Raw genomic sequence first — 27,789 nt, 5'->3', positions numbered from 1 at the left:
GAAAGACCAATGAGGCAGCCAGTTCAACCACCACAAACTAGTCAATATTCAATTGGTGACAGGGCAAAATACCTGACACTGAGGAACAAAGAATACCTCTGAAACCGCCTGGACATTCAACATAAAAGGGATCTCTGATAATTCATGAAATACATTTTGAAATCATCTAGAATGGAGGTTGCAATCTGATGTGCTTGGGTGTGTGCCTCACTGTGCTCCTGGATGTCACACAACAGCTGCAATCCTCTTTCTTCGACTAACATTTTGCAGTATTTGCTGGCTGAAAGAAAATCAAGCAAAGAAATATGATGGATAAACCAGACTCTTAACTATTCCCAATTCACCACACTCACCTTTTTAAAGAAAGGATGCAAAGGTTTAAGAGCCCTTACACAGGAATTAAGTAGATAAAATCATTCATTTCCAAAAAAATATATCAAAACTTAAATAATGCTTACCACGTGCAGTGAGATAACATATTTTAGTATGTTTACTACCAAACAACTCCATGCTTCAATATTCCCAATGCTAGCTAAAAGGATTAGAATTTCTTTGATTAAAAAATAGTAACATTTCAGTTTTAGGCAGTATGTTTACGATGGATAACTTGCAGACACTAGATAATAAAGCAGCTACAAGGAGCTTCCTGGGACAGTCAGGCACTATCAACTTCAGTAACCTAGGAATTTAGATTTTAAGTTAGATAGCTAAAAAAAGTACATTAAAGTTGGTGCCACAAAGGACTAGACAAAAGAAGGGATAAGACAATGAAACATTTTAATTTGGGCCTAGGCTCTAGGTGTGTTTATGAGTGAGAGGTGAATTAGTCTTTCCTGAGAATTCATAACTCAGTCTTAAGTGGGTAATATGGTTTGAATTTATGCTATGTTATGAAAATCTTTTGGGTAAGAAATCACTACAAGAACTATCCCCCCCCAAAATAGTGTGTGATCTTATATCTCCAAATTATATGCAGTGTTATAAAAGTGTTACCTTCATTTAAAAAAAAAAATAGTCCAATCCTTGGGAAACTTCTAGAGCACCTGGCAAAAGCAAATAACAAACTGTGCTAAAGGGATAGAGGGACTTATCCACAATTTAGTTTAGTTTTTGAGCTAATTAGACACAAAGACAGCAATGATAATCCAAAAATACATCTGAGGTAATTACTAAGGATTATAGCACAAATAAACAAAACACAATTTTCTTTTTATAAAAAGGTAGAGGACAGAGTGAGAGAAAGTATAATGTACTTTCACACAAAAGAATAGAGGGGAAGGATAGTATTTAATTAAAAATGGCTGAAAATTTTTCATCAATTTGGGAAAGTGTTTTCAACTATGACCTAAAAGTCATAGGCCATGTAACAAGAGTGACTTGTGAACACAATAAACAAACTCAGGACAATAAACAGGAATATTTGAAACACAGATTACAAAGATTTTATATATTTTATTCCTACAAATTACAAAGAAAAAACCAACAAGCAGTAAACAAAAGTGTAAAAAGGATAAGACAGTTCAAGGGAAAGGAAATAACTAAGATTATTCACATAAAGGAGATGTTAAGTGAGACAGACTATCCCTTTCAACTCAGATTGGCAAAAAAAGGTTCAATTGTTTTTGCAAGAATGTTAAGGAACTGGTAAGCTCCCCACACATGTAAATGAGGTTACAATCTAGTAACCAACTCTGGAGGACAATTTAGCAATACCTACCATTCCTTACAAGTGTTCATTTATTTTTTGAGTCAACAATTTTAAATATTCTGAGAGTAAGTCTTAGAAAATAATGAAGCCATTATTTAACAAACTCTGTATACTGTGCTGTATAAAATGTCTGTATGGTTAGCAAGCAATGTTCTAAATGTTTACAATTATTAATCCATTAACTCCCTTCACGATCCTATAAAGCTGTTATCCTTATTTTATAGATGAATAAACAGGAACAGTGTAGAAGCTATATAACCTACTTGCAAGTTCTCAGTTAGTAAAACAGAAACTAGGAGTACAGTTCAGTTCTGGCATCACCTGTACTCTTTCTCACTGTGCATCTGACCCTTCCCATTTTTATTGTATTACATGCACATGTACTACGTGTAGTTACTGCTTGCTGTAACTGGAGTCTGTTTCAGAGCCATTCTGACCTACTGATCTACCTATGTCTATTCATATGCCAGCACCCCATTCATGGTACTTTTATAATTTTTAGAAGTATCAGGGGATACTCAAAACAAAAACAAACAAACAAACAAACAAAAAACACACACATTCTCTTGTTTATATTGCCAGATTACTTTTAAAATACTTTTCAAATCATTTGAACTGACTTATATCCGTAGAATGAAAAGAACTGAATTGACACCTGTATCTGAATCTTTCCATCTAGGAATAAACTGTCTCAATTATTTCAGGCTTTAAAATTATTTCTCATAACTTTTTGCATACAGGTCCCATTACTTGTTAAATTTACTGTGTTCAATAGCCAAACCTTTAATTCTAAAAACTACCTCCTGGTTTTAGTATCCCTGAAGAATCCAGGGGGCGGGAGTATTTACGACCACCAAACCCTGGGGAAGTTGAAAATCTGCATATAAATTTTGACTCCCCCAAAATTTATCTATTTGGTATCTGAGAGGGATTAGCCCCACACCAAAATCCTTGGATGCTTTAAGTCCCTTTTAGTCAGTCCTCTGCTCTGCAGGTCCCACATCCAGTTTATTGAACATCCCAATTACTAAATCTATGAAAGAAGAAACCACAGACAGAAAAAAATTACACTTCTCAGGGGAGTCCCACAGTTCAAACCCCCATTGTATACAAGGGTTAACTGCATAAAATCATGGCCTGTATCTCTTACATCTCCTGATTCCTGGGCGACCCCTCAGTCTCCTACAAACCATTACAAAGAGGCAACTCTATGTACTACCACAGTAAGAATTATTCATGATAAATTGCTGAGTGAAAAGTGTAGGCTACATCAGTATGCACAGAATGAGCCTACTTTATGTTTTAAAAGTTATATACAGTATATACTAAATTATAATATGTACACAGAAAAGTATTTAAAGGACAGTTTTAGTTATCAAATTGTTAACAATGGAGAACAGGAACAAATTTTCACTTTTTATACAGTTTAATATCTACTTTCAAAATATTGTAATTTTTTAATACTTTAAGCTAATAAAAAATGCTTTTCAGTTTTTTTTTTTCCCTAAAGAATTAAATTCAAGGGCCTTCCTGGTGGCACAGGAGTTAAAGATACAGCACTATCAAGCTGTAGTCAGCTACTGCAGCAAGAGTTTGATCCCCAGCCAGGGAGCTGACCCACATGGCACAGCAGACCTCTCCTGTCTTGCCTGCTACTTCTCTCAGCAGTGTATTTCAGTAGATCTGCCTGTTCTGCTCCCAACTCAGTTTGAATACTCTCACCTCCCGCACCTCTGGCCTACATCCCAGTTCTTGTATGGATAAATAAATAATTTTAAAAAAAAATCCAAAACACAAATTTTTTAAAATTCACTTTGAATATTCAGAAAAATAGCCAAAAACTTTTATATTTTGAATACATACGATTTTTACTGCAGACATGATATAGAGCCCATAATGCCCAGAGCTGAGCCTCTGGTTGAGAGAAGTTGCCAAGAAGTGGGAAAAATGCCTTGAAGGATCTAAAAAAAGTACAAAGATGTGCATTCAGAACTCAAGCTAATGTCAAGGAAATATAACTCTCAACATTTCTCCATAGGACCAACTGTTTTTTGAAATAGATCATTACTGACCATATAATGGATGGTAGCACCTAAAACTATACTGTTAAAACAATCTGGACACTCAATACTTCAGTTCATCCTCAATTTTTACACGTCACCCTTCTCTTACAGATGAAGAAAACTGAGTCTCAGATAATCTGAAAGTGATTTTCCTAGCATTCTCAAGAAACAGGATTTGAATACACGGCCATTTGACTTACATAGTGACATAAATAGTGAGGAGACTGAGAATGAGCTTTAAATACTATGCCTTCATGAAGATACCTGTAAGTCACCAATGCTGTCATCTTGCAACTTGAACTTGGCCAGTTCTGGATAGTTGTATACTATACAAAACAGGTAAACAGGGTTTTAGTACTATAGTCCGTAACAGGCTATTTTATGTTATTTCTAATTATGTGTGTGTGTGTGTGTGTGTGTGTGTGTGTATATAAAAACCTAAAACTTCAAAATATGGGATTCCTCAAATTTAGGCATGCCTATTTGCCACAGTACCAATCAGATAGCCAGATACATATAAAGCCTATAATAAAGTCATGTGGAAAACAATGCAATAAACAGGGGCTTCTGATTTAAGTACAGAAGACTAAGACATGCATCCACTCCTCCCTAATTCTTCCTGCCCTAACAAAAACTCTGGACTGGGAAAATCCCATAAACAAATGGTGGGAGAACCATGCAAAAACAGGAGTCTTAAGTGAAAATCTAAATGATGGGGGGCCTTCCTAGTGATGCAAGGGTTATAGACTTGACAGCCAGGGTATGAGCTCAATCCCCAGCCAGGGAGATAACCCACTTGGCAATAGAAGACCTTACATGTCTTGCCCACTGCTGCTCCCTTTCAGTAAATCCACCTGTTGTTTCCAGTGTATCTCTGGTGAATCCTCTCACAATCCCACCTCTGGCCTACACCCCAGTTCTTATAAGTAAAAAAACTAACTAAATAAATCCTTAAATAAATAAAAATTAAAATAGCAGAAATGCAAACCCCAATGGGAGTGGAAATTAAGAAAATAAGCATTTTTTTACTATTTATTTTCTTATATCATTCATTTTTGTACAATGATAGGTTTCACTTCTCAGGTGTAGTCCCCAGAGTTTTCCGATCATCATATCATGGTGTACCATCACCATAGTTCCTTGGTTCTTCCCACCCATTCTGACCCCTCACCCTCCTCTCCCTTGCTGTGTGCCTCTAATCTATGGTCAGCTTGCAAATTTTGTCTTTTAGTTCTTTTTAAAGATTTATGTTTTTATGTATACAAGAACTGCGGTACAGGCAGAGGTGTGGGGGTGAGATGATTCAGAGACAAAATGGGGAACAGAACAGGCGGATAGACTGAAACACAATGCTGAGGGGAGCAGCATTAGGGAAAGAGAGGTTTGCTGCGCCATGTGGGTTACCTCCCTGGCTGGGGATGGAACTCATGCTGCAGTGGCTGCAATTAGCTTCACAGTGCTATGCTTTAACCCTCTGAGCCACCAGGGAGGCTCAAGTTATCTTTTTTAAAAAAATATTTTAAATATAGCTTAGAAAAGATAAGCCTGGAAAGAGTAACATCCAAGAAAAAGGGAAGGTGGGAGGAAAGATAGTAAGGACAGGAGAGGAGAGAAATTCACCAGAAGTGAAGGAAATGAGCTTCTAGGCCAATAAATAGCCAATATAATAATGACAAGAAACCTATACCAAGGTACATCACTGAAACTTCCAAACAGTGAGGACAAAGAGCTTCAAGCTTCAAAAAAGAAAATGGTCCAAACTTCTCAGTGATACAAAGATGTAAAAGACAATGGAATGATGCATTCGAAATTCTGATAGTATAATAGATAACCAAAAAAGCAGAGAAGCTGAAGCTGACAGAATGTATCTGAATGTACTGAAAGACTTATACTTGAAAATAAGGAAGGGTCTGTGCATGAAGACAGTGAGGAAAGGAACTTTCTTCTTCTGGAGTGGGAAAATGCAAAGTCAAATAATAGTAACATATTATCTAGAGATATGGAGATAAATACCAAAAGAAATAGCTTTAAAAGGAGCTGAAAGTATGGGGGTAAATTAGAACAGGCCATCTATAACTATCTGCATGTATAATTTAAAAAAAAAAAAGATTTATTGGACCTCCCTGGTGGTGCAATGGGTTAGAGCGCAGCATTGCAAGCCAGCTGCAGTTGCATCAGTGCAAGTTTGATCCTCGGCCCCAGAGGTGATCCACATGGCACGGCAGATCTCTCCTGACTGGTTCCTGACCCGCCTGCTGCTCCCTCAACAGTGTACTTCATCGATCTGTCTGTTCTGCTCTCCAGTCTGGCTATGGTGACTCCTCTTGCCACCCCTGCTCCTCTGGCCTGTACCCCAGTTCTGAATGCATAAATAAATAAATCTTTAAAAAAAATTTTATTTACTTGTACATACAAGAGCAGGGGTGTAGGTCACAGGTGGAGAGTGAGAAGATTCACCAGAGACAGAGTGGGAAGCAGAACAGGCAGACTGAAATACATTGTTGAGGGGAGCAGTGGATCAGACAGGAGATGTCTGCAGCACCATGTGTATCACCCCCAGGTCGGGATAGAGCTTGTGCTGCAGTAGCTATGGACAGCTTATAGTACTGCAGCTTAACCTACTGCAGCACCAGCAAGGACCCTGCATGCAAAATTTTTATAGAAGAAAACCATCAGAAGGAATGCAACAAAATGTAGATGAGCAATATATCTCAGTAGAACTGCCTATTCTGTTCCCACTGTCTCTGGTGAATCCTCTCAACCCCCACACCTCTGGCCTGTATCACAGTTCTTGTATGCATAAATATATATTAAAAAAAAAAAAAACATTTTCTGTAAGAAGACATCACTGTGGATTTTGGAGTAAAGAAAAGTTCACGTACCAGATCCTGGAGAAGGGCACTCCTTTGCAGGTCACGAGATAGCCAGGGCTGCCTGTCCAATGTCAGGTGGGCTATGATGCCTGCAGCAAAATAACTGACTTCTATTTCTTTGCTATGTAGCAAATTGCTGACATGAGTGACCACATCATCAATCATCAGAGTGGAAGAGAGTTCTCTGACCTCAGCTATGTTGTTCTATAGAGCAGAGAGGGCAAAATGTTATGAGGGACAGGAAAGGAAAAATCAGAAATTATTCTTTCTCTCCACTGCTCAGCTGAGATACATGGAGAACTTATTCCCTCCTGCCTCTTCCTCCATTTAGCTTAACACCACCATCCTACTCCCTTTTTAATCAGCAATAGATGATTGAAACATTGTGGTATTCTCTTTATAGGGATATGAAGATTAAATGAGTTAATAGCTGTAATTGCTTACAAAAGTACTTGGCATATAGTAGGTGTTAATGCATTAGTTTTCTTATTATTTAAAGTCATTACATTTAACTAAAAAAAATTGACCTTACCAAAAGACCGAGTACTTTGCTTTGTATTGCTGATTCTGAAAAAGTCTGTCAAAAGAAGATTCAGGTTACTTAAACAAAAAGAAAATATTTCATATGTAATCTCAATTTTGTCTTCCCACCTCCAAAACTTGAATGATGACTGGCAATCCTTGATTTTCAATAAAGTGCTTGCAAGCAGTTGGAGACTCATCTGTAAGATTCCAAAGGGCTTTCAAAGTAAACAAGAAGGTGACATCATCTAACTTCTCAGTAGTCTTTTGTTTTACTATAGCTAGAAGTTCCTAGAAAGCAAAGAGACAGGGAGAGTTAGATGGCCCAGTTACTCTCATTCCACTATACAGATAGCAAGAAAAACTTTTAGCATCAAACCTGGGTTCTAAACACAATAGCACTGTAATACCATTTCTCCCCTAATAAAATGAGTTATTCCTATTTCTGAGGGTTTTTAATGAAGATTTAATGAGTAAAGCTAAAGTTTAACAAGCATGTAGCCTGCGGTGCTATTAATAGCACCATGTCAGCTATTTTATTATTACACTTACGAAGAATGTTTTATCAATACATTCTAAAAGCCAGGCCTTCATTCAGATAAGAGATCCCTATTTTAAAAATACCTGGTTTTTCTTGACTAAGTAAAACAATTTTAAGTTTTCATAAACACTCTGAAGGAAACATATAAAAGCCTAAGAATTTACTTTAGAAAAGACTGAGCAGGGAAGCCTCCACATAAAGGTAATATGTAAACTAAGATCAGAGAAAAAATAAAGATACCCCAAGTCAATCAGACATGAGAGGAGAGGGAGAAAAACATGCCAGAGAAAAAGCTCATTGGTCTAGACAAATGAGCAGTTTTGTAATTAAAACTGTACGTTCTAATAACGTCAAGAAACCATTGACTTGCTTCAACAGAGATTCCAACATATTATTTGAAATCAGAATAGTTTTAGAAAGAAGCTAAGCTCATACTTGTACTTTCAAATTTATTAGACGATGATATGAGAGAGAAGACAGCAAAATGAAAAGTTCAAAAAATATGCCATTTGGAACCTCCCTGGTGGCTCAAGGTGTTAAAGCATAGCACTATGGCACTATCTGCAACATGGCACAGCAGACCTTCCATACCTCCTGCTTGCTCCCCTCAGCAGTATATTTCAGTTGATCTGCCTGTTCTGCTCCCCACTCTGTCTCTGATGAATCCTTACCTTAAATATTTTACCTACTCAGGAGAGAATGTATCAAAAGAGCAAATCACAAAACTAAAGTTGTGAGAGCTAAGAAAACAATTTAAGAGCAGCAGACACTAGTAGCAATCATCTAAGATGGTAAATAGGGTGAATGGCCAAGGGAGGAACAGGGAATATGAGGGTGATCCTATTAAGAACAAGGGACTGTGGCCAAGTCCATGGCTAGATACTTAACATATTTCTTAATGATACTTATAATAAGTGAAATACTACTGCTCAAAAAGTGGCCTATTATTCATATGATGCCTGCTTTATAAATGAGGACTGTGAGGCATAGAAGAAATAAGAAAAACATCTAAGGTCATATGGTCAATAAGTGGCTTAGCCTGTCTTACATCAGTCTAAAGCCTAAAAACTTCTGGTGCTACTACCTAAAAAAGTTTCTTCAAGAAATACAGAACAGTATTCTTCCTCCATGTTAGTTTCAGTACTTGCTCTACATTTAAAAAAAAAAAATCCTAGTAAATATTTAAACATTGAAAGAAAAAGAAATTGGGTTGGAAAAAATATTCCATGGAGAAGAGAGAGAAATACTTTCCAAAGCATGCAATCAATCCCAAGATGTACAGGAAGAGTTCAATCATAAAAATAAATAAATAACCCATGGCATAAAATGCCATAAAGTAAAAATAACTAGGTAGGAAAAATACAGACATATCTACTGAAATACACTACTAAGGGAAGCATCCTGGGGCGGGAGGGGGGGGTCAGGAGAGGTCTGCCATGGCCATGTGGGTCAACTCCCTGCTGGGGATCAAACTCGAGCTGCAGTGGCAGCTTCATAGTACTGTGCTTAACAACTGCACCACCAGGGAGGGTCGGAGACTTATGTAGATCAGCAATGTGCTTATTTCCCATAGCATCACAATCATCAGTTACATCTAAAGCTGATAAATCAAGGCATTGCAGCTATTGACATTTTAACTACAGATGTGTAGATAAGTATCAGGAAAAAATAGCCATAAGACTAGAGAAGAATTTCTTTTGGGGAGCAGAGCTACGGATTTTCTTTTTACACACCTTTTAGAATGCTTTTTTTCAAATTATGGTCATAATTTCTTTGATTTAGAAAAGTTTTTAAAAAGCAACAACCTACCTTGATTGCCGTGAAAAGGTCTGTAAGTTGGGCAGTTTGCTCAGGTGACAGCTATAAGCAACAAAAAGTCAGAATAATTGAAATACTAGAGCTCCATCAGATGAGGGAGAAGTCTTGATTTTAGCAATCACATACCTGCAGAGCTAGAATAGAGATGATGCTCACTGCCATTGTTTGCATCTTGGGGTTTTCATGTTTACAGAGCCACCTCATGACAAACTTGGCAGCATCTAACCTGAAAAGCAGTTATTTTTCTCACAATAAAGTCTGTCAATCTGTCTGTACTTGAGAGAAGAAATCACTCAGCCTTGGACTTCTAATGCCTCAGTTACTAAGATCCAAAGCATTTGGCAAAAAGAAGTGATCAGAAGAGGAACAGGGAGCAGATAGAATGAGATCAAAATGCATGGGATTCAAAGAAAGATGCAAAGATCTAGGAAAGATTTTTTTTTTTTTAATATTTAGTTTCTACTACAACAGGCCTGAAATTAGAAAGAAGTTCTACAAAAGGGAGTAGTAAGAATTGCAGACAGTGCTAATATGCCACAGCTAAAATGTCCTTTAATAAAGGCAGCTGTTGCTCAGCTCCTATGAAAGACTGCCTTGTAGGAGTGAAGACTGAATTGAAGTCTCCAAGTTTGAAAGAGAAGGCAGAAATACAGAATTTTTAAATGAGGAGAACCACTTTCATAACTTTTTTTTAAAATACACTTTAAGTACACCTTTCAATTTAATTTGTGTGGCCTCGCCTAGCCCTGCACCTACAAACCAGAGGCTTATTCATGTCAGTCTGGGCTTACTTTTTTAGCTGTTACTACAAATGTTTTTAAACTCATGAATCTGGGAGATTACAAAGGCCTTAAGAGGAATCCTTAGGATTCTGGGATAATGATTTACACAGAGTACTACCAATAAAAAAAAAAAAAAAAAGAATGAATAATGAGGAAGAGCCTAATATTATTTACTTAATATTAATTATTAATGTACTGAAGCTAGGCAATATGGTAAGTACTTTACAAACATCATATCTAAATCTCATAAGATTCACTATCTAACAAGTGAGGAAACGTGTAAAAATAATGGAGGGTCAGAATAGAAGTATGTCTGACTCTCAGGAGTCCATGTTCTCACCACCCATCTGCGCTAAAGAGTAATCACACTTTGGGAAACAGCATTTGCCAAAGAAGGTACTTCCTTGTAGAAAAGACACAACAGAACATTTCCCCCCTAACATCTTATCTCAATCTTACACAGATTCTTGCTAAGCTAATAAACAAAAATAATGCTCAGAGTAACACTGGTCAATACCCCAAAATCAGATGACCAAGTTTTACACTTGCCTGTCAAATGGAACATCCACAAGAATCCTGGAATTGGTTAAGGAGAGAAGACAATTCTTCTGTAACTTTAGGGAATAAAGAAAAATAATTTTGAAAAAAAAAAAAAAAAGAAAAATAATTTTGAGGAAATGTATACTTTATGGTAAACAGTTTCTAAGTATTTGGAAGGTGCTACTAAGTTTTTCTGAGTAATAATTTACACTACACCTGGCCGATCCAAGTTCTTCATCTGACTAATAAACTGTCACATTCACCTCTGCCTAAAGAACAAGCCTCTTTTTTGGCAAAAAAGGGCCTTTGCTGAACTCCAGAAAGATCCAGAGTGGCCTGTCAGCCCAAATCAACATCTAAACGTAGCCCATCTACTGAATGACTAGATCTCATAACTGACAGTGTTTCCACTTTTCTCAAGATTTCTAGGGTCTGGAAGAATGTCTCCTGAGAAAGTTACAAGAATAGAAAAATACAGTCTCTTTTTGGAAGGCAATTGTGTAGCCAGCATGACATAAGTATATAAGGCAGGGAGCAGTAAACCTGAAATGTTAACAGGATGCAGGCAGTAACAGACAAGTGAAAAGATCTGAGTGAAACAACAGGACACTGGTTGGGATTATGGCAAATGATGGAGTACATGGCCTGTTACAGGGGCAATTATTACTAAGTTCAATGTTGATTGTCATGAAGGAATTAAGGCTAAATTGGGAATATTCTGCCAACCTTTCAAGAGAAGAAAATACAGTTTTTTTTAAATGAGGAAAGGCCACTTTTGTGCTATATTTCCAACCTCATTAATAAAAAAATAAATAGTTTCAGGGGAGCTGTGGAGGTGGAGCAAAGAGTAGAAGGGTTGCAATGGACTTTCGTGGTAGTTTGGTGGTGGATGTGGTGAAATAGCATGCATCTGAACAAGTAAACCTATACTCCTAAATTACAGTGTTATAAACCGTTAACTCAAAAGAAAAAAAAAATCAGTTCTCATTTCAATTACATAGACAAATGTATAAACCTGTGTACCTACCACCAGAAACAAGATAAAATGTATTTCCATTACCCAAGAAAATGCCACTGTGTCTCCTTCCAGTCAATATCAACCCCAGAATGCTAGACACTTACAGATTTTTTTTTTTTTTTCTAAAAAAGGAAGGTCATATAATACCTACTTTTGGGGTGTGATACACGAAGCATGGATGAAACGCCAAAGCATACACTGAAGAGAGGGAGGGGCAGCACTGAGAAAACCCACCAGAGACAGTGTATGCTTTGGCGTTTCATCCATGCTTCGTGTATCAGTATATAATTCCTTTTCATTGTCAAATAGCATTTTCTTATATGAATATACCATAATTTATCTATTTATATGTTGTTGGACATTTGATAAGCTGTCAGTTTTGGGGGACTATAAAGATATTATTAACATTCCTATACAGCATATCTATATAAGTCTATATAGATATATGCTTTAATTACTCTTTGGTAACTACCTAGGGGTAGAATGACTAGAGTAGCATGGAAATTATGTTTAATTTTTTAAAAAAAGATTCATTTATTTATGCATACAAAAATTAGAGTGTAGGCCAGAGGAGCAGGGTGTGAGAAGAGTTACCAGACATAGTAGGGAGCAAAATAGTTATCTACTGAAATATACAAGCATGGTGGTTTCAATTCCCTGAGAATTAAAGATCCTGAGCATATTTTCATGTATTTGTTACCTGCATTATCGTCTTTGGTGACATGACCTGTTCAAACTTTTACAAACTTGGTTTATTTGCTGTGGGTTATTGAGTTAAAAGTGGACTGTCTGGATATAAGCTCGTCACATATACAAAATGAATGTTTTCCCTAGTATGTGGTTTACCTTTTCAATTTTTAAAAAATATTTTTCTTATTTATTTTTGTATAAATGCACTGGGGTATAGGCCAGAGGTGTTAGGGGAAGAGAGGGAGGGGCAGCACTGAGAAAACCCACCAGAGACAGAGTAGGGAATAGATCAGGTGGATTCACTGACATATACTGCTAAGGGGAGCAGTAGGCAAACAGGAGAGGTCTGTATGCCATGTGGGTTAGTTTCCTGGTCATGGACTGAACTCAAGCCACGTCGTCATAGAGGGCTATTGGCTACTGCAGTGGTAGCACTGACACTTAACCCCTTAGGAGACCAGGAAGGCCCCTACCTTTTTTCATTTTTTAACTTTTTTTTTTTTTAAAGACTTATTTACTTATGCTTACAGAACTGGGGTATGGGCCTGATATGTGATAGGTGAGAGGATTCACCTGAGACAGGGTGGGGAGCAGAGCAGGCAGATCTATTGAAATACACTGTTGAGGGGAGCAGCAGGTGAGTCAGGAGAGGTCTGCCACACCATGTGGGTCAGCTCTCTGGCCAGGAATTGAACTCATACTGCAGTGGCTTCAGGAGGCTTCATAATGCGGTGCTTTAACCTGTTGCACCACCAGGGAGAGCCCCATTTTTATTTTCGTTTCCTTGTAAGCAGATAATTTAATTTTGATGTGTTCCAACTTAAAGTTATGCATGTGTGTTTTTTGTATGTTAAGATATCTTTGCATATTCTGAGGTCCCAAATATTTAATCCTATGTTTTCTTCTAGGAGTGTTACAGTTTTAGCTTTTGTATTTAGATATATGATTCAATTTCAATATAGTTTTCATATATATAAGGCTTGTAGGCTTATAACGTTAAACCTTTAAGGACCATACCAAAGTGTAGCAGAAGTTTTTTATCTGGTTTGAGAAAACTTAAAAATGTAAGCCTTATTACTCCTTACTATGATGTACATGATATTGTCTCTCTTCTCTTTCTTGTCCAGGTAGGATGAGGAATCAGAACAAGGAAACACATTTTTCACTTATTTGTACTAAAGTAAAAAGCATAGTCAAGTAGTCAATTCAAATTACCTGCTGGTAATGGGGGAAATTTTTCAGAGCCTTGAGAAGTAAACAGGTGACTTCTGACAAGAGACGAACAGGCATCCCCCTGGCCAGGCCCTGGCGTGTTAAGTTGAGGGTACAAGCACTGGCTGTGAATTGCAATATCAAATCCAATGGATGATTCCTCATTCCTACAGCCACAAGCTGAAGACGAACTTGTTTTTAGTGCTATATGACAACATTAACATTCTTATTCTGTCTTATTTTTGTGCTTGTTGCAAAAAAAAAAAAAAAAAAAATCCCTAACCTCAACATTATTTTTCGTAACACCTTCTAGTTCAAATGCAGCAATTAACATAACTGGGACTTCAGGCAAGTCAATTCCCTAATCTGGACCTCTGTTTCCTCATCTGTGTTTTTGTAATCATTTACTGACTCTTACTCTGTACAAGGCAAAGTTACATACATTGCAGCCACAAACATTAAGTAGTTATGGAGGGAACAAAGGATCCGTATTCATTTTCAAAGGAAGTGGAATGGAGAAGGAGTTCCTAGGGCAGAGAACTGTGATAAGGAAAAGCACAATGTACTAAAAAATGGGATAAATCTACCAACAAAGGAAGATTGAGGAAAGATTCGGAAAAGTAGCAAAACCTAACATCAACAAGATCAGTAGGAGACAGATTGCAGAAGCCCTAGAACACAAGAAATGAAGGTGTCATAAGTAAACACAGACCAAACCTGCTATAACATTCTGGAACAATGTGACCTGTTTCCTTTATCAATTAGGGATAATCATCACTACACACCTCAGTCTACTGATATTCATGAACTATGATTTTAAGAGCCCAAAGTCCCTCACTTTGAAAACTGCAGTGAACTCATAAAAGCCTAGGGGCAGAACATGGACACATTTCTACTACGAAAAATGACGTCTATAACGTTAACCTGTTAAGATTTCAATGGAATACTAACAGCTACAATTTTTAAAATGTAGAAATCAAAAGAAACAATCTTCAAAAATCACTGAATCTTAGATACAAAAAGGATTTTTAAAACACCTAATTCAATCTCCTTATCACAGATAGGAAACAAAGGTCCAGAGTTGTTTCTCTGTATGTATTGTTTTAAAATCTAAACTCCCAAGATACAGAAATATCCATATTTTTAATGAAACACAAAGAACTATGAATAATAAAGACAAGGTGACTTTCTTATGACTCTTCATTTTCATATTACATTTATGTATTTGCAATTTCCTTCCTGAACAACTTAATACTTCTAGTAACATTTAAAATAAATTCCTCCAATAAACCTGCAAAATCTTCCTGTAAAAGATTGACCCTATCAATACCAGTAATTTTACTTTATTCACAAGGTTTTAAAATGGTATTATTTTTTTCTGTTCTAGTTGGTTTACTATTGTTTTCTGTCAGAAAACCAATGTCAATTTTTAGAGAAAAACAAAGTGTTAAGGGAAAAGAATGTTCTAAAGGAACTCTGCAGAGAGTTCTATGGACACTACCCCCTACTCCAGTGAATAGAAACTACAACTCCCAGCAGTACCAAGGAGAGAAGTGCGAGGACCCAAGGGTGGAGCTAAGCAGGCATTCTGGGACTTTGGGGGATAAACAGGGAGCAACTTTCAAGGGCTGGGGCTAGGGAAAGGTCTCTCTCTCTCTTTCCTTGGGTTGTTCCTTTTCCTTTCCCCTCTTTGTAAATAAACCCTTTACTGACCCTTTTGTGTATACCTGAGGACCCACAGACAGGCAGCCCAGTTCACACTGTGTAATCCTGTAATAAAATGTCTATGTAAGTAGATACAAACATGAATTACTTGCACCCTATTCCTTAGCCTAAAACCTCAAGAGAGGTAAGCTATACAAACAAAAAATATGATGAGGAAATGTCAAAACATCGAACTGAAAAAAGCATCATAAAAGAAGTGCAAATAAAGTGCTGCCTAAGGCAGTTAAGGCACAGTGCATGTTCTGTTTTAGGAAAAATAGTGTATTGGTATATTATCCCCTTCTCAGACAAAATTCTAAAATCTAAATGATTCAAATCAATTTCATATAGATTCAAACAACAAGTATTTTCCTTTCTCTATGAGACACTTTGACTCACTATAAATTAAGGCATAAAAGTTAACTTATTGTATTCAATGTGTTTGGTGAACAGCTTTAATGAAACCAGTTCAGAATAATTAAAAGCTAACTTTTTGGGGTATAAGTTACCTTTAAAATAGCTGGCATGGTTACTTGCATTGAAAATGTTTCTGTTAAGAGCCTACAAAGGGCTTCCTTCATAAAACAAGATCTATTCTTGTATCGATTCAATGCTTCTGAAATCTGATTCATATTGGCTCCTCCAGCAACCTGAAAAATAAAAAGATGTTACTACAGGCTTTTAGGGGCATCAAGGGTTTCTAATAATAATACATATTTAAGGAAATGTCACATGGGCTTTACAATGTTACTCATTCCACCATAATTTTAATAGGCAAATGTCCTCTCCAACCTCATTTTTTATAGGTGGGTTCAGAGAGGCCAACTGCTGTTAAATGTAATAAAAAAAGTAAGTGGTCATATTTGAATCCTTTCCCTACATCTGTATTATAGTTAAGACCTCAAGTAAATAACAGCATATATATATTTCCAAAACAACCAATAACCATGAATGCATGTACCTTGTAAATACTCATAGAATTGAGATAGGAGGAAAAAAATCACATAAATTAACTAAAAATAAAAGACACCATAGTTAGTAGTGTTGCTTTAATTTACTTCTTTCTTATTAATATAATTCTTCTTGCTACCATTAATGTAATGATTTCAAATAACCTCTATATAGATTTGAATCTAGAGGATCAATGGTGCCCACCTGATACAAACCACAGTAATCAACAAGGAACATAAATAAAACTAGATGACGCAATTTTCAGCATTCCTGAGAAGTAAAGGAAAACAAGGAAATAAAGGGGGGGGTATGATTAAGAAACTTGCAAAAGAAAAAAGATTGATGAAAAGTGAACACTTAAAAAGATCTGTGGGATACCAGCAGGCAGATCAACATTCACATTATGGGAACTCAAAAGAAGACTGAATGCCTACCAAATACAATGAAAGACATGAATATAAATATCCAAGAAACTCAAGGAACTCTAAGCAAGATGAATTCACGGAGACTCACACCAAGATTAATCACAATCAAAATCTTCAAGTCAAAGGCAGACTTTTGAAAGCAGCAAGGTATCCTCAACAGGATTATTTGTAGAGTTCTCATCAGACACTTGGGACCAGAAGAGTTCACATATTTAGTCAAAGTGCTAATAGAAAAGTTAACCAAAAACCCCATATCTAGCAAATTGTCTTTCAAAACTGAGAGAGAAATAAAGAAATTCCATGATGAACTAAAGCTGAGGTTGTTCACTAAAGCTAGAACAGGGTCCTCCGTGGTGGCACAACAGGTTAAAGCACAGCACTATGAAGCTATCGGCAGCCACTGCAGCATAAGTTTGATCCCTGCCAGGGACAGACCTCTCCTATCCATTACTCCCTGCAGCAGTGTATTTCAGTGCATCTGCCTGTTCTGCTCCCTACTGTCTCTAGTGAAACCTCTCACCCCCTGGGCCTCTGGCCTGTACCCCAGTTCTTGTATGCATAAATAAATACTTTAAAAGTAATAAAAAATAAAGCTAGACCAGTCCTTGCAAGATGAAGGAATACTAACCAGTACTGAGAAATAAAGATAAAAGCAAGTATTATTTTTTAAGTGATAATTCCATTTTGTTCTCTACATATTCAAGAAACCACTAATTAAAATATAAAGTATTACTCTAATAGTATTAATTGTAACCTTAGTTGTAAATCCAAATACTGTTTTTACACAATTTAAACGACCAATACAGTAAGAATAATTACTATTTTATGTTGTGGGGTACACAAAGTATATGATGTAGTTTTCTTTTGGCTCCTAGAAGTGAGGTGTGGGCCTGAGGTACATGGGGGTAGAAAGATTTAAAGGATTCACGAGAGACAGAGTGGGGAGAACACTGCTAAGGGTAGCAGCAGGCAAGACAAAAGAGGTCTGCAGAGCCATATGTGGATTAGCTCGCTAGCTGGGGCCTGAACCCAGACTATAGAAGTGACAGCATGTGACAACCCCTAGGTCACCAGGGAGGCCCCATATGATGTAATTTTAGGACATCAACTAAAAGGGTGGAGTAAGAGGTGTATAGGAGTAGAGAATTTGTAGTTAAGCTAGTACAAGTTTAAATTTTTATCTTTGTAGGATGTTTTTAGAAGTGCTATATCTTTCGGAGACTGAATGTGATACTCTAAAAACAAAACAGCTATATGTACAAAGTGAAATAAAACAGAATTTAAATATTTCACTGCAAAAATATTAACTAATCAAAAGACAATCATAATGCAGAAAATGAAGGACAAAAAGATAAAGCATATAGAAACCAAACAGTAAATGCAGAAATCTCTTACCATAAATATTTTTATATTTATGGTAGCTCAGCAGAGTAAAGCACAGCATAATGAAGCTATGGCAGCCACTGTAGCACGAGTCTGATCCCCAGCCAGGGAGGTAACCCACATGGCACAGACCTCCCCTGCTGCTCCCCTCTGGAGTGTATTTCAGTCAATCTGCTTGTTCTGTTCCGCACTTTGTATCTGGTGAATCCTCTCACCCTCCCCACACCTCTGACCTGTACCCCAGGTCTAAATAAATCTTTTAAAATATATGTTTAAATGCGTTAAACTGTCCAATCAAAAATCAAGAGATTGCCAAGATGGATTAAAAAGATATGATCCAATTAAATGCTATGTTATATGCTATTAAGGACTCACTTTAGATGCAAAATCACAAATATATTGAAAAGCTAAAGGATGTATTTAGTCCACTAAACAAGTTGAAAGAATGCAAATAAGTACATACTAACAAACAATGGACAAAGCAGGACACTATATATCCTTTAAAATATATGAAGCAAATACCAACACAACTGAAGGAAGACAGTTCTTGAGATAAGGGAGAAGAAATACATTTCCAATAAAGAAATAAAGGACTTTAAAAACACTATAAGCCAACTAGATCAAATCTCAAATTTACAAAGATATCATATAAATTATTATTTTAAGATGTATTTATTTATGCATACAAGAACTGTGCAGGCCACAGATATGGGGGTGAGAGAATTCACCAGAGACAGAGTGGGGAGCAGAACAGGCTAACTTAAGTACCACTGCTAAGGGGAGTAGCAGACAAGACAGAAAAGGTCTGCTGTGCCATGTGAGTCACCTCCCTAGCCCAGGGGACTAAGCTTGTGCTGCAGTTAATGTGGATAGCTTCAAATTACTGTTTTAACCACTTGAGCAAACAGGGAGGCCCTATAAATTATCTTTATTCACCATAATGCAATTAATTGAGAAATCAATAGAAGTAAAATTGGAAAACTCACAAATTTATGGAAATTGAACAATATACTTATAAACAAGTGAATCCAGTATATCACAGGGGAAATTTAAAAACTACAGATAAGTGAAAACAAAAACATACCAAAACATATTGAACCCAGTAAAAATAGTGCAAAGGGGGAAATTATAATGACAAACATTTACATTGAACACAACACCAAAGAAACAGACAAGAAAAAATTAGACAAATTTGGCTTCATAAAAGTTTTTTAAAATTGTGTATCAAAGATTAAGACTAAAGAATGCAACCCACTTACTGACAAATTCTTTATCTGGCATGAAACTAAAATATTCAGTATATACAGAGCTCCTATAGCTCAACAGCAGCAACAACAACCAAAAATAAAATATTTGGAAATGGGCAAAGGACATTTATCTTAAGGACACATATAAATGGCCAATAAACACATGGAAGGAAATTTGATATCAATGATCAACAGGGAAATGCAAACCAAAATTTGAATGGGGACACACACACACACACACACACACACACACACACAAAGTATGTGAAGAAATTGGAACACTTGTATACTGCTGATGGGGAATGGCAAGCATAAAAATGTTCCTCAAATAGACTAAAAATATTAACATATGATCTAGCAATTACACCTCCAGGTATAGATCAAAAGAACTGAAAGTAAGAGACTCAAGAGGTATCTGTACGCCCATATTCATAGCAATATTATTTGCAGTAACTAAAACATGTAAGCATCCCAAGTGACCACCATCAGTAACTAGATAAACAAAATGTGGTACATACATATAATGGGAATATAATTTAGTCTTATAAAGGAAGGAGCCTCGAGGACTGCTAAGTCCTCACCAAAAGACAATTCCACCTAAGGTACTCAGAAGTCAAGATCAAAGACAAAAAGTAAAATAGTTGTTGCCAGGGCTAAAGAGAGGGGCAAAAAGAACAGGTATAGAGTACCAACTTTAAAAGAAGATATGGAGATTGACGTTTGCAATAGTCACATTAATGTGTCCGTATTTAACACCACTGAACTACAGATTTAAAAAGATGCAAGTTGTAGCTCTACCATTTAATAAATCCCACAATTGTGGGTGTGTATCTTAATCTCCTTGATCTTTCTAAGAAGGAGGATTAAAGCAGAAAACAACATGCACAGCATGGCATTTGAGACACGAGGTAATGTCAAGTGCTTGTATTTATCATTAATAAGCTGGACTAGAAGATGTGGAAGCCAGAACTGTAACTAAAGGTTTTATTTCCACTACCTACCACAAAGTACACAATAATTATTATCAAGCTCTCTTTCTCTTCTGTCTCTCAATAACTAATACGTAATACTGATTCTGATATTCAGCAAAACTTGATAATGTTCTAAACAAATGTAACAAATTCAGTTAAGAACAAACCCTTAAGCCTTGCTTGGTAGTAAAGAAGTCAGAATAGCCAGCATCTGTAGCCAACAGTCCCACAAACTGCATCGTGGGTCGTTGTCGTACGAACAGTTCTACGAATCCATCGGTGATACTGATGCCACCCGAAATATCCAGTGACACAATATTAGGCAGAATATCCTTCTGTTGTAGCAAATGAAAAGCTAGGTCTGATTTGTGCTGCCTGTGATCAGAAATATCAAGGTGAAGCAGACATTTAAGTTCTCTAATGACAGCTAGAATTTGTGGTTTAGTCATGGCCAGGCATTTCAGATAGTGCATTGTGAGAGATTTGAGTCGATCCTTACAGTTAAGGAGTGCAGAGATGTTAGTGACTAGAGTATTGGAGATATCCAAACTTTCTAGTCTTGGTAACTGAGAAACATTAGCTAAGTCTTCACTATGAAAACAAACGTTGAAAACACTTAGAACACGAAGACCAGTGAGCTGACCAAAAACCGATAGTCTTGAATCTTGAGGGTTGCATGCTGAGTCCAGTAGTAGACTATGAAGGTTTTGTTGGATCCAACTATTGCTGCAGAGACCATTTAGGATGTCTGGGACTAGGAGGTCAGTGTGCACTGCAGTAGCATCCAATTCAGTGAACTTGTGATGACAGAACGCTTTTACAAATGTAGCTGTAGAGATTTTAGCTTTCTGAATGTTAACCAGCTTCAGTTTCATCTGGCTGCCTTGAAAAATGCTTGCTGTTCTATCAGTCAGCTTACCTATAAGAGAAACAGAACCATCTTATAATAACTTAGATCCATGCCTTTCCACAAGGCAATGTGGTCAATAAACTATGACAAAAGCTAATGATAACATTCACTGCTTACTTTGTACCCATATTGTACTCACACTACCTCGTTTACTCTTTGTAATCATTACTATCAAAGAATGATTATACTGTTACATGGCTAAGAAAACAAGTTTTGAGAAGTAACTTGCTCAAGATTAAACTATGGGGGCCTCTGTGGTGGCACAGGGATTAAATCTCAGCACTATCAGGCAGCCACTGTAGCATGAGTTCCAGGCAGCCAGGCAGGTGACCCACATGGTGCAGCAGAGTTCTCCTGTCTCACCTGCTGCTCCCCTCAGTAGTGTGCTTTGTCAATCTGCCTATTCTTTCTCTGGTGAGTCCTCTCACTCACCCTGCACCTCTGGCCTGTACCCCAGCTTTGTATGCATAAATAAGTCTTTAAAATCAATCAATCAATCAAACTATGGCAGAACCAGGAATCATAATCAGTTTGACTGTGCAGCGCTTCCACTTCTATCCATAGTTAACACTGTTCATAGAAAAAAAAAATAAACAAAATAAAATAGGATAAGTACAGGACATACAATATGCAAGCAATACTACTAATGATTATTTGTATCCAAATTAATGGATAGCCTTAACAAGTCTCTTACCTCCAGGACTTATTTTCCTTATCTATGTAATGAGTAGGTTCTTTAAGATTTCATTTACAAAAGATTACTAAGTGTCTTCTATGTATTAGAGCCTGTATTAAATAAATAGGCACACAAGGTAACTAGACACCCATGACCACAGGGAGATTATTCATTATAGAAAATAAATGTACCTACAGTAGTATATTACTTACAGTCGTGATTCATACCAAACTATTGTTTGGTATGAACTAGTACAGATGAAATTAACTTTCAGTAAGGCTGTTCTAGGAGAGGAAGTGGAACGATAAAATAACATGTCAAAGGCGTGGAGGCCCCAGAATAGCAGATTATACAGAATTAATCCTATTAATTAAAATTAATTAAAATTAAAATTAAAAAATAATACTCTGAACAACTATGCTCATAAGTATAACCCAAAGGAAATAGGCCAATTTCTTGAAAGACATAACCTGACAAATCTCACAAAAGTAATGATCTGAATAGGCCTCTGTTGGGAGTGACCAAGTGCGGAGATTTACTGAGGGACTGGATAAAGGCAGTAATAAATTAGGCCTTGCATCCAACGGTGATAAGGTGGTAATAAACTGGGCCTTGCATCCAATTAACTGGGCCTTGCATCCAGGATGGGACTAGCTTAAGGTGATATCAAACTGGGCCTCTCACATCAAGGACACAGCGATGAGTCACCCCTTTGGAATCTGAGTTTAGAATCTATATAAGAGACCCTTCCCCCCTATAGGGCTGGCAGTAGCTGTGGACCCCACTCTAGGGGCTGGCTCCGTCTCAGCTGCTGTCCCGGAGCAATAAACTCTGCTTGTTCAGCCTTTCTGCCTCCCATCTTTCTTTCTTGTGGCCGGTTACAGAAGTTGGGACAAAACAGCCTCTATCTATCGAAGAAACAGTCAGTAATTATAACTTGCCCCCCAAAAAAACACAACACACCGGTCACAGATGAGTTTTCTGCTGAATTCTACCAAAAATTTAAGGAAGAAATAAATAATTAAAAAGGCAATTTACATAATACAAAGACATTATGTACATAGACCAAAAGACTTAAAACTGTTAAGATGTGCAATATTTCTCTAATTGATAAAAATTCTATGCACCCCTATTAAAATACCAGTTAGCTTCTATATGGAAATTGACAAGCTGAGGAGCAAAACATGAAGTGTATGTAAAAGTGCTTTCCAAATAGTAAAGTACTACAAGAGTATATTAGAGAAATCTTAATTACCTTGCCAAGTCATCACTCCTAGGAATTGATCAGCTATTTCCTGAGGTAAACTCCAATGTGCTGGAAGACCCAGAGTTCCATCAGATCTTTCAGAACATAACTTCTCCAGGTTAGCAATCAGGACATTTAGGCAGATGTTAACCAAAGAATAGGGAGATGATTCCTCCTAGCAAACAAGCCCCAAACTTTATTAGAGACAACATTTGCAAAAATTCAACATAAAAAAGTAGTCATAACACACATCAAGCTACTCCAACTATTAATTAAGATGTTATCTGATGTATCCTCAAGGAAAAAAAAATGTGTTCAAAGTCCTTAAACTTGTTACCTGCTCTCTACTAGCCACTGAAAGCGTAGAGATGATTAAGACACAGTTCTAATCCTTTTAGAACTAACAGTTTAGTGGGAAATATAACCAAGAAATGTGAGTTTCAATACAACAGGTGGGACTACTTAAAGTAGTAGATCACGCGTGCAGTCATTCACTGATTACTACATGTCAGAGTTAAAGTCTGTTGATTCCTATCTTCAAATGTTCACAGCTTAAAAAGTTGGTACTGCACAAGGTGTTACACAAAAACATGACAGAGAAGAGAGAGAATAAAGGTGTATGATCCCTTTCTCCTCTAACATAAGGTGGCACAGAGGTTAAAGTCTCAGCACCATCATGCCAGCCACTGCCGCATAAGTTTGATCCTGGTCAGTGAGCTAACCTACATGGTGCAAACAAGACTTATGTCGCTAACCCTGTGTATCTCCTGTCTTTCTTTGTTTAAGACTTATTTATTTATGCATACAAGAACTGGGGTGCAGGGGCAGTGAATGAGGGCTCACCAGAGACAGAATGGAGAGCAGAACAAAGTATACTGCTTGAGGGAGCAGTAGGCGAGGCAGAAGTCTGCTGAGCCAAGTGGTTCACGCCCCTGGCCAGGGATGGAACTCATGCTGAAGCAGCTGCAGCTAGCTTCCAGGGCTGTGCCCTAACCCACTGCACTACCAGGGAGGGCTCCTATCTCCTGTCTTGCCCTCAGCAATGTATTTCAGTAGATCTGTCTGTTCTGCTTCCCACTGTCTCTGGTGAACCCTGCAACACACACCCCCTCCTCTCCACACCTATGGCCTACACCCTAGTTCCTGTATGCAAAAAATAAAAAAAATGTTTAAATAAGATAGTGACATTAACTTCACAAATATTTGGCAAGGCAAAATACTAGACATTAATAGTGTGATAAGCCAAACAGATTACAATCTTTGCTATAACAATTCATTCACCTCCAAAAGATTTTCAATGGATTAATTTCCCTCAATGATCAAAAGTATAAATTAATTTCCTCATAAACATCATCAACTCCAGAGGATTGGATTAAAAAGTTGTGGTACATGGGCCCTCCCTGGTGGCGCAGCAGGTTAAAGCACAGCACTGAGAATCTAAAGACGCTTCCTCATGAGTTCGATTCCCGCCTGCCCCGGAGGTGACCACATGGTGTGGCAGACCTCTCCTGACCCGCCCGCTGCTCCCCTCAGCAGTGTACTTCATCGATCTGCCTGTTCTGATCCCCACTCTGTCTCTGGTGAAGCCTCTCACTGCCCCTGAGTCTCTGGCCTGTATCCCAGTTCTGTATGCAAAAATAAATAAATCTTTAAAAAAAAAAAAAGTTGTGGTACATATACACAATGGAATATTACTCAGTAACCAAAAAATAAAATAAAATAAAATAAAATAAACACATGCCTTTTGCAGCAACATAGATGGAGATGGAAAAGATCACTCTTCCAGAAAGAAAAGGAAAAATACCGGATGGTTTCACTCATAAGCAGAAATATAACAGGCCAGGGGAGAAAATAATAATGAACAACTATATACCAGAGGTATTTTACCAGGTGGAGTGGGGAACGCTATCAAAAATGGGGGGAGGCAGGGAATGGACTGGACTATGGTGATGGCATAAGGGTGATTTGGTGATGGGAAGCTCACAGGGATTACAACTGAGACAGAAAAAGGCACAAAATGATGTAAAAATAACTATATTATTTTTAAAAAACTGCAAAAAAAACCATACATAAAAATTTAAAATTTGATAGTGAAAAACCTGGAAGACAAGAAGTAACATATTAGCTTGACTTTTTCACAAAGAACATATACTGCTTTTGGAGAGTCAAAAAACAAATACTGGGAGAATTGTGGGGACTATGTATGAGCGAAGAAATCAAATATTGTACAAAGTGAACAACAATGTGAGAAAACTTAAAAGAAAAAGTAAGTAAGTATCATCAACTCCTTGTTTCCTCATGTTACACTCTCCAGACAAAACTCCATTCCAGGAATGGTGTTCAACATTTTAATGGCAGTATCCAGCAGCTAACCTTCTGTGGAGATGGGAACACTCATGGAAAAGTCATGGCCATTGACTTAAAAAGCCCTTAGTATCTGGAAATTCTGTATTTATTGGCTTCTTTAAATAGGAATCTTTAGAATCTTCCACAATCTGGCAAGAATTAGTTCATGCCTTCTTGTTCCTCAAACTCTGACTCATTTCACTAAGAAAAATGAAGTCATCTCATAATTAAACTTAGGGAGAAACTTCACGTTTGCTAATTCTTCTCTTACGTGAAAAAAGGGTACCTCCTTGCAAACACTTCCACATGTGCTGGCTAAATTCCATCCCTCTTGCCTTGGCTCCTGTTGTTACTTCTTCATTCATCTATCTGCAAACTCTCCTTCTCAAGTGGGTCATTCTCATAAACATACAACTTTTGTCCTATGTTTTTTGCCTTCCCATTATCTTCTTCAATTATTCCTTTTTTTAAAAAATTATTTTAGGGCCCTCCCTCTTGGCACAACCGGTTAAAGCACAGTACTATGAAGCTACTTCAGCACAGAGTTCGACCCCTGGCCAGGGGGGTGAATCACAAGGCACAACAGACCTCTCCTGACACCCTGCTGCTCCCCTCAGCAGTGTACTTCAGTAGATCTGCCTGTCCTGCTCTCCACTCTTTCTGCTGAATCCTCACACACACAAATCCCTCTGGCCTACACTCCAGACCTTGTATGCATGCATAAGTAAATGAAAATAAATCCTAAAAAAATAAAAAGGTGAATAAAGGAGTACAGGCTCGATCTTTGCAGGGCACAAAAAAGCTTTCCAACAAGTCGTTAGTATATAAAGTGTTTTGTCCCAATTTCTGTGACCCGCTGCAAGAAAGGAAGGCGGGAGGCAGAAAGGCTGAGCAAGCAGAGTTTACTGCTCCAGACAGCAGCTGAGAAGAAGCCCCTAGAGTGGTCCGCAGCTACAGCCAACTCAATAAGGGGGAAGGGTCTCTAATATAGGTCCTAAGCTCAGATTTCAATGGGGTGAGTCATCGCTGTGTCCTTGATTTAAGGCCCAGTTCGTTATCACCTTCATCTAGTCCCATCCCGACACAAGGACCCGTTAATTAGATGCAAGGTCCAATTTATTTCCACCTTATCACCTTTGGATGCAAGGGCTGATTTATTATTATTGCCCTTATCCAGTCCCTCAGTAAATCTCCCAACATAAAGTACAAACCCAATCATATTATTGTCTTTATTTCATTTCAAGCCTTCACATAGTTTGGGTCCCAAGAGCATTGCCCTCAAATGTTGGATAAAGTGGAGTCTGTCAACACTTGATGTCAAATTTAAGGTCACGGAGTAAATCAACTAAGCATTTCCAACTTTCCTACACGACAAACCTAAAATGGAGACTACAAGGCCTAAGGCAACAACACTGAGCACACAGTAGGCGCCAAATACACACATATTTGACTAGCTCGGCTCCGTGCTCCCTATTAAAAGATATTCCAGGAAACTGAAATTAAAAAAAGGGCAGACCCGCGTACTGAATGGATTTGGCGCGGGCTCCTTCCTGGGCGCCAGTAATGACGATGGAGAGACCACAGCCTCCGGGGGATACCACGTCCACAGTACACGTGGAAATACGGTCGTCGTTTTGGGTTTTATAAGCGACCACCCTCAACGCCAACGCCTACTACAAGTGAGGCTTAGTGTCAATCAAGTTCAGCACGTCCCCTCTAAATTCACATCAGCAGGTCAAGCCGCCAGAGCCTCCAACCAGGACAGGCGCCAGTGGGAGACCTGAGGAGAAACTCGCTCTATCAAGGTCACGAGCGAGGCAGGACTCAGCTTCTCTCCCCCACTCTGCTCCGGCGCGCGCGGCCAATGCTTCGGACCCCGACGGCTGAGAAAACTTCGCCTCACCCCCAGCAAAGACTGCCAGGGCGAAGGCGTAGCCTCGCCAGATTTTAGCCTCGCGTGGGCCAAACTATCAAAGAGTGCCTCTGCGAGGTCCCAGACGACTCGCCGCGCTCGAGGGAGTCGGACGCCCCTCCGAGGGCCGCGTCCCCGCACGGTCCGGCCCCGGGGCTCACCTGCAACACGCAGCGGCTCAGAGCATCCCTCTGAGCGTCGGGAGTGACGAGAACGCGGGGCGTGAGGCCAGGGTGTAAGAAGTGAACCAT

At 38.0% G+C, this 27,789-nt stretch overlaps 1 protein-coding gene across 1 annotated transcript; it reads right to left on the bottom strand.

Annotated features, from left to right (window-relative positions):
- Positions 1 to 116: 116 nt before the first annotated feature.
- ZYG11A (zyg-11 family member A, cell cycle regulator) lies at positions 117 to 27,789 on the bottom strand. Its single transcript, XM_004679490.1, has 14 exons — positions 27,700 to 27,789; positions 23,290 to 23,455; positions 20,616 to 21,367; positions 15,981 to 16,121; positions 13,771 to 13,947; positions 10,857 to 10,921; positions 9,652 to 9,751; positions 9,517 to 9,567; positions 7,296 to 7,457; positions 7,177 to 7,221; positions 6,654 to 6,848; positions 4,036 to 4,097; positions 3,572 to 3,669; positions 117 to 280 (listed from the first exon to the last, which is right to left on the bottom strand). The coding sequence occupies exons 1-14, from the start codon at positions 27,787 to 27,789 to the stop codon at positions 117 to 119; spliced, it is 2,268 nt and encodes a 755-aa protein (XP_004679547.1).

Source organism: Condylura cristata, unplaced genomic scaffold, assembly GCF_000260355.1.
Source record: "Condylura cristata isolate star-nosed mole 26May11 unplaced genomic scaffold, ConCri1.0 scaffold00008, whole genome shotgun sequence".
Taxonomy (NCBI): domain Eukaryota; kingdom Metazoa; phylum Chordata; class Mammalia; order Eulipotyphla; family Talpidae; genus Condylura; species Condylura cristata.
The sequence above is the reverse complement of the archived record's forward strand: the minus strand, read 5'-3'. Positions and strand labels throughout refer to the sequence as shown.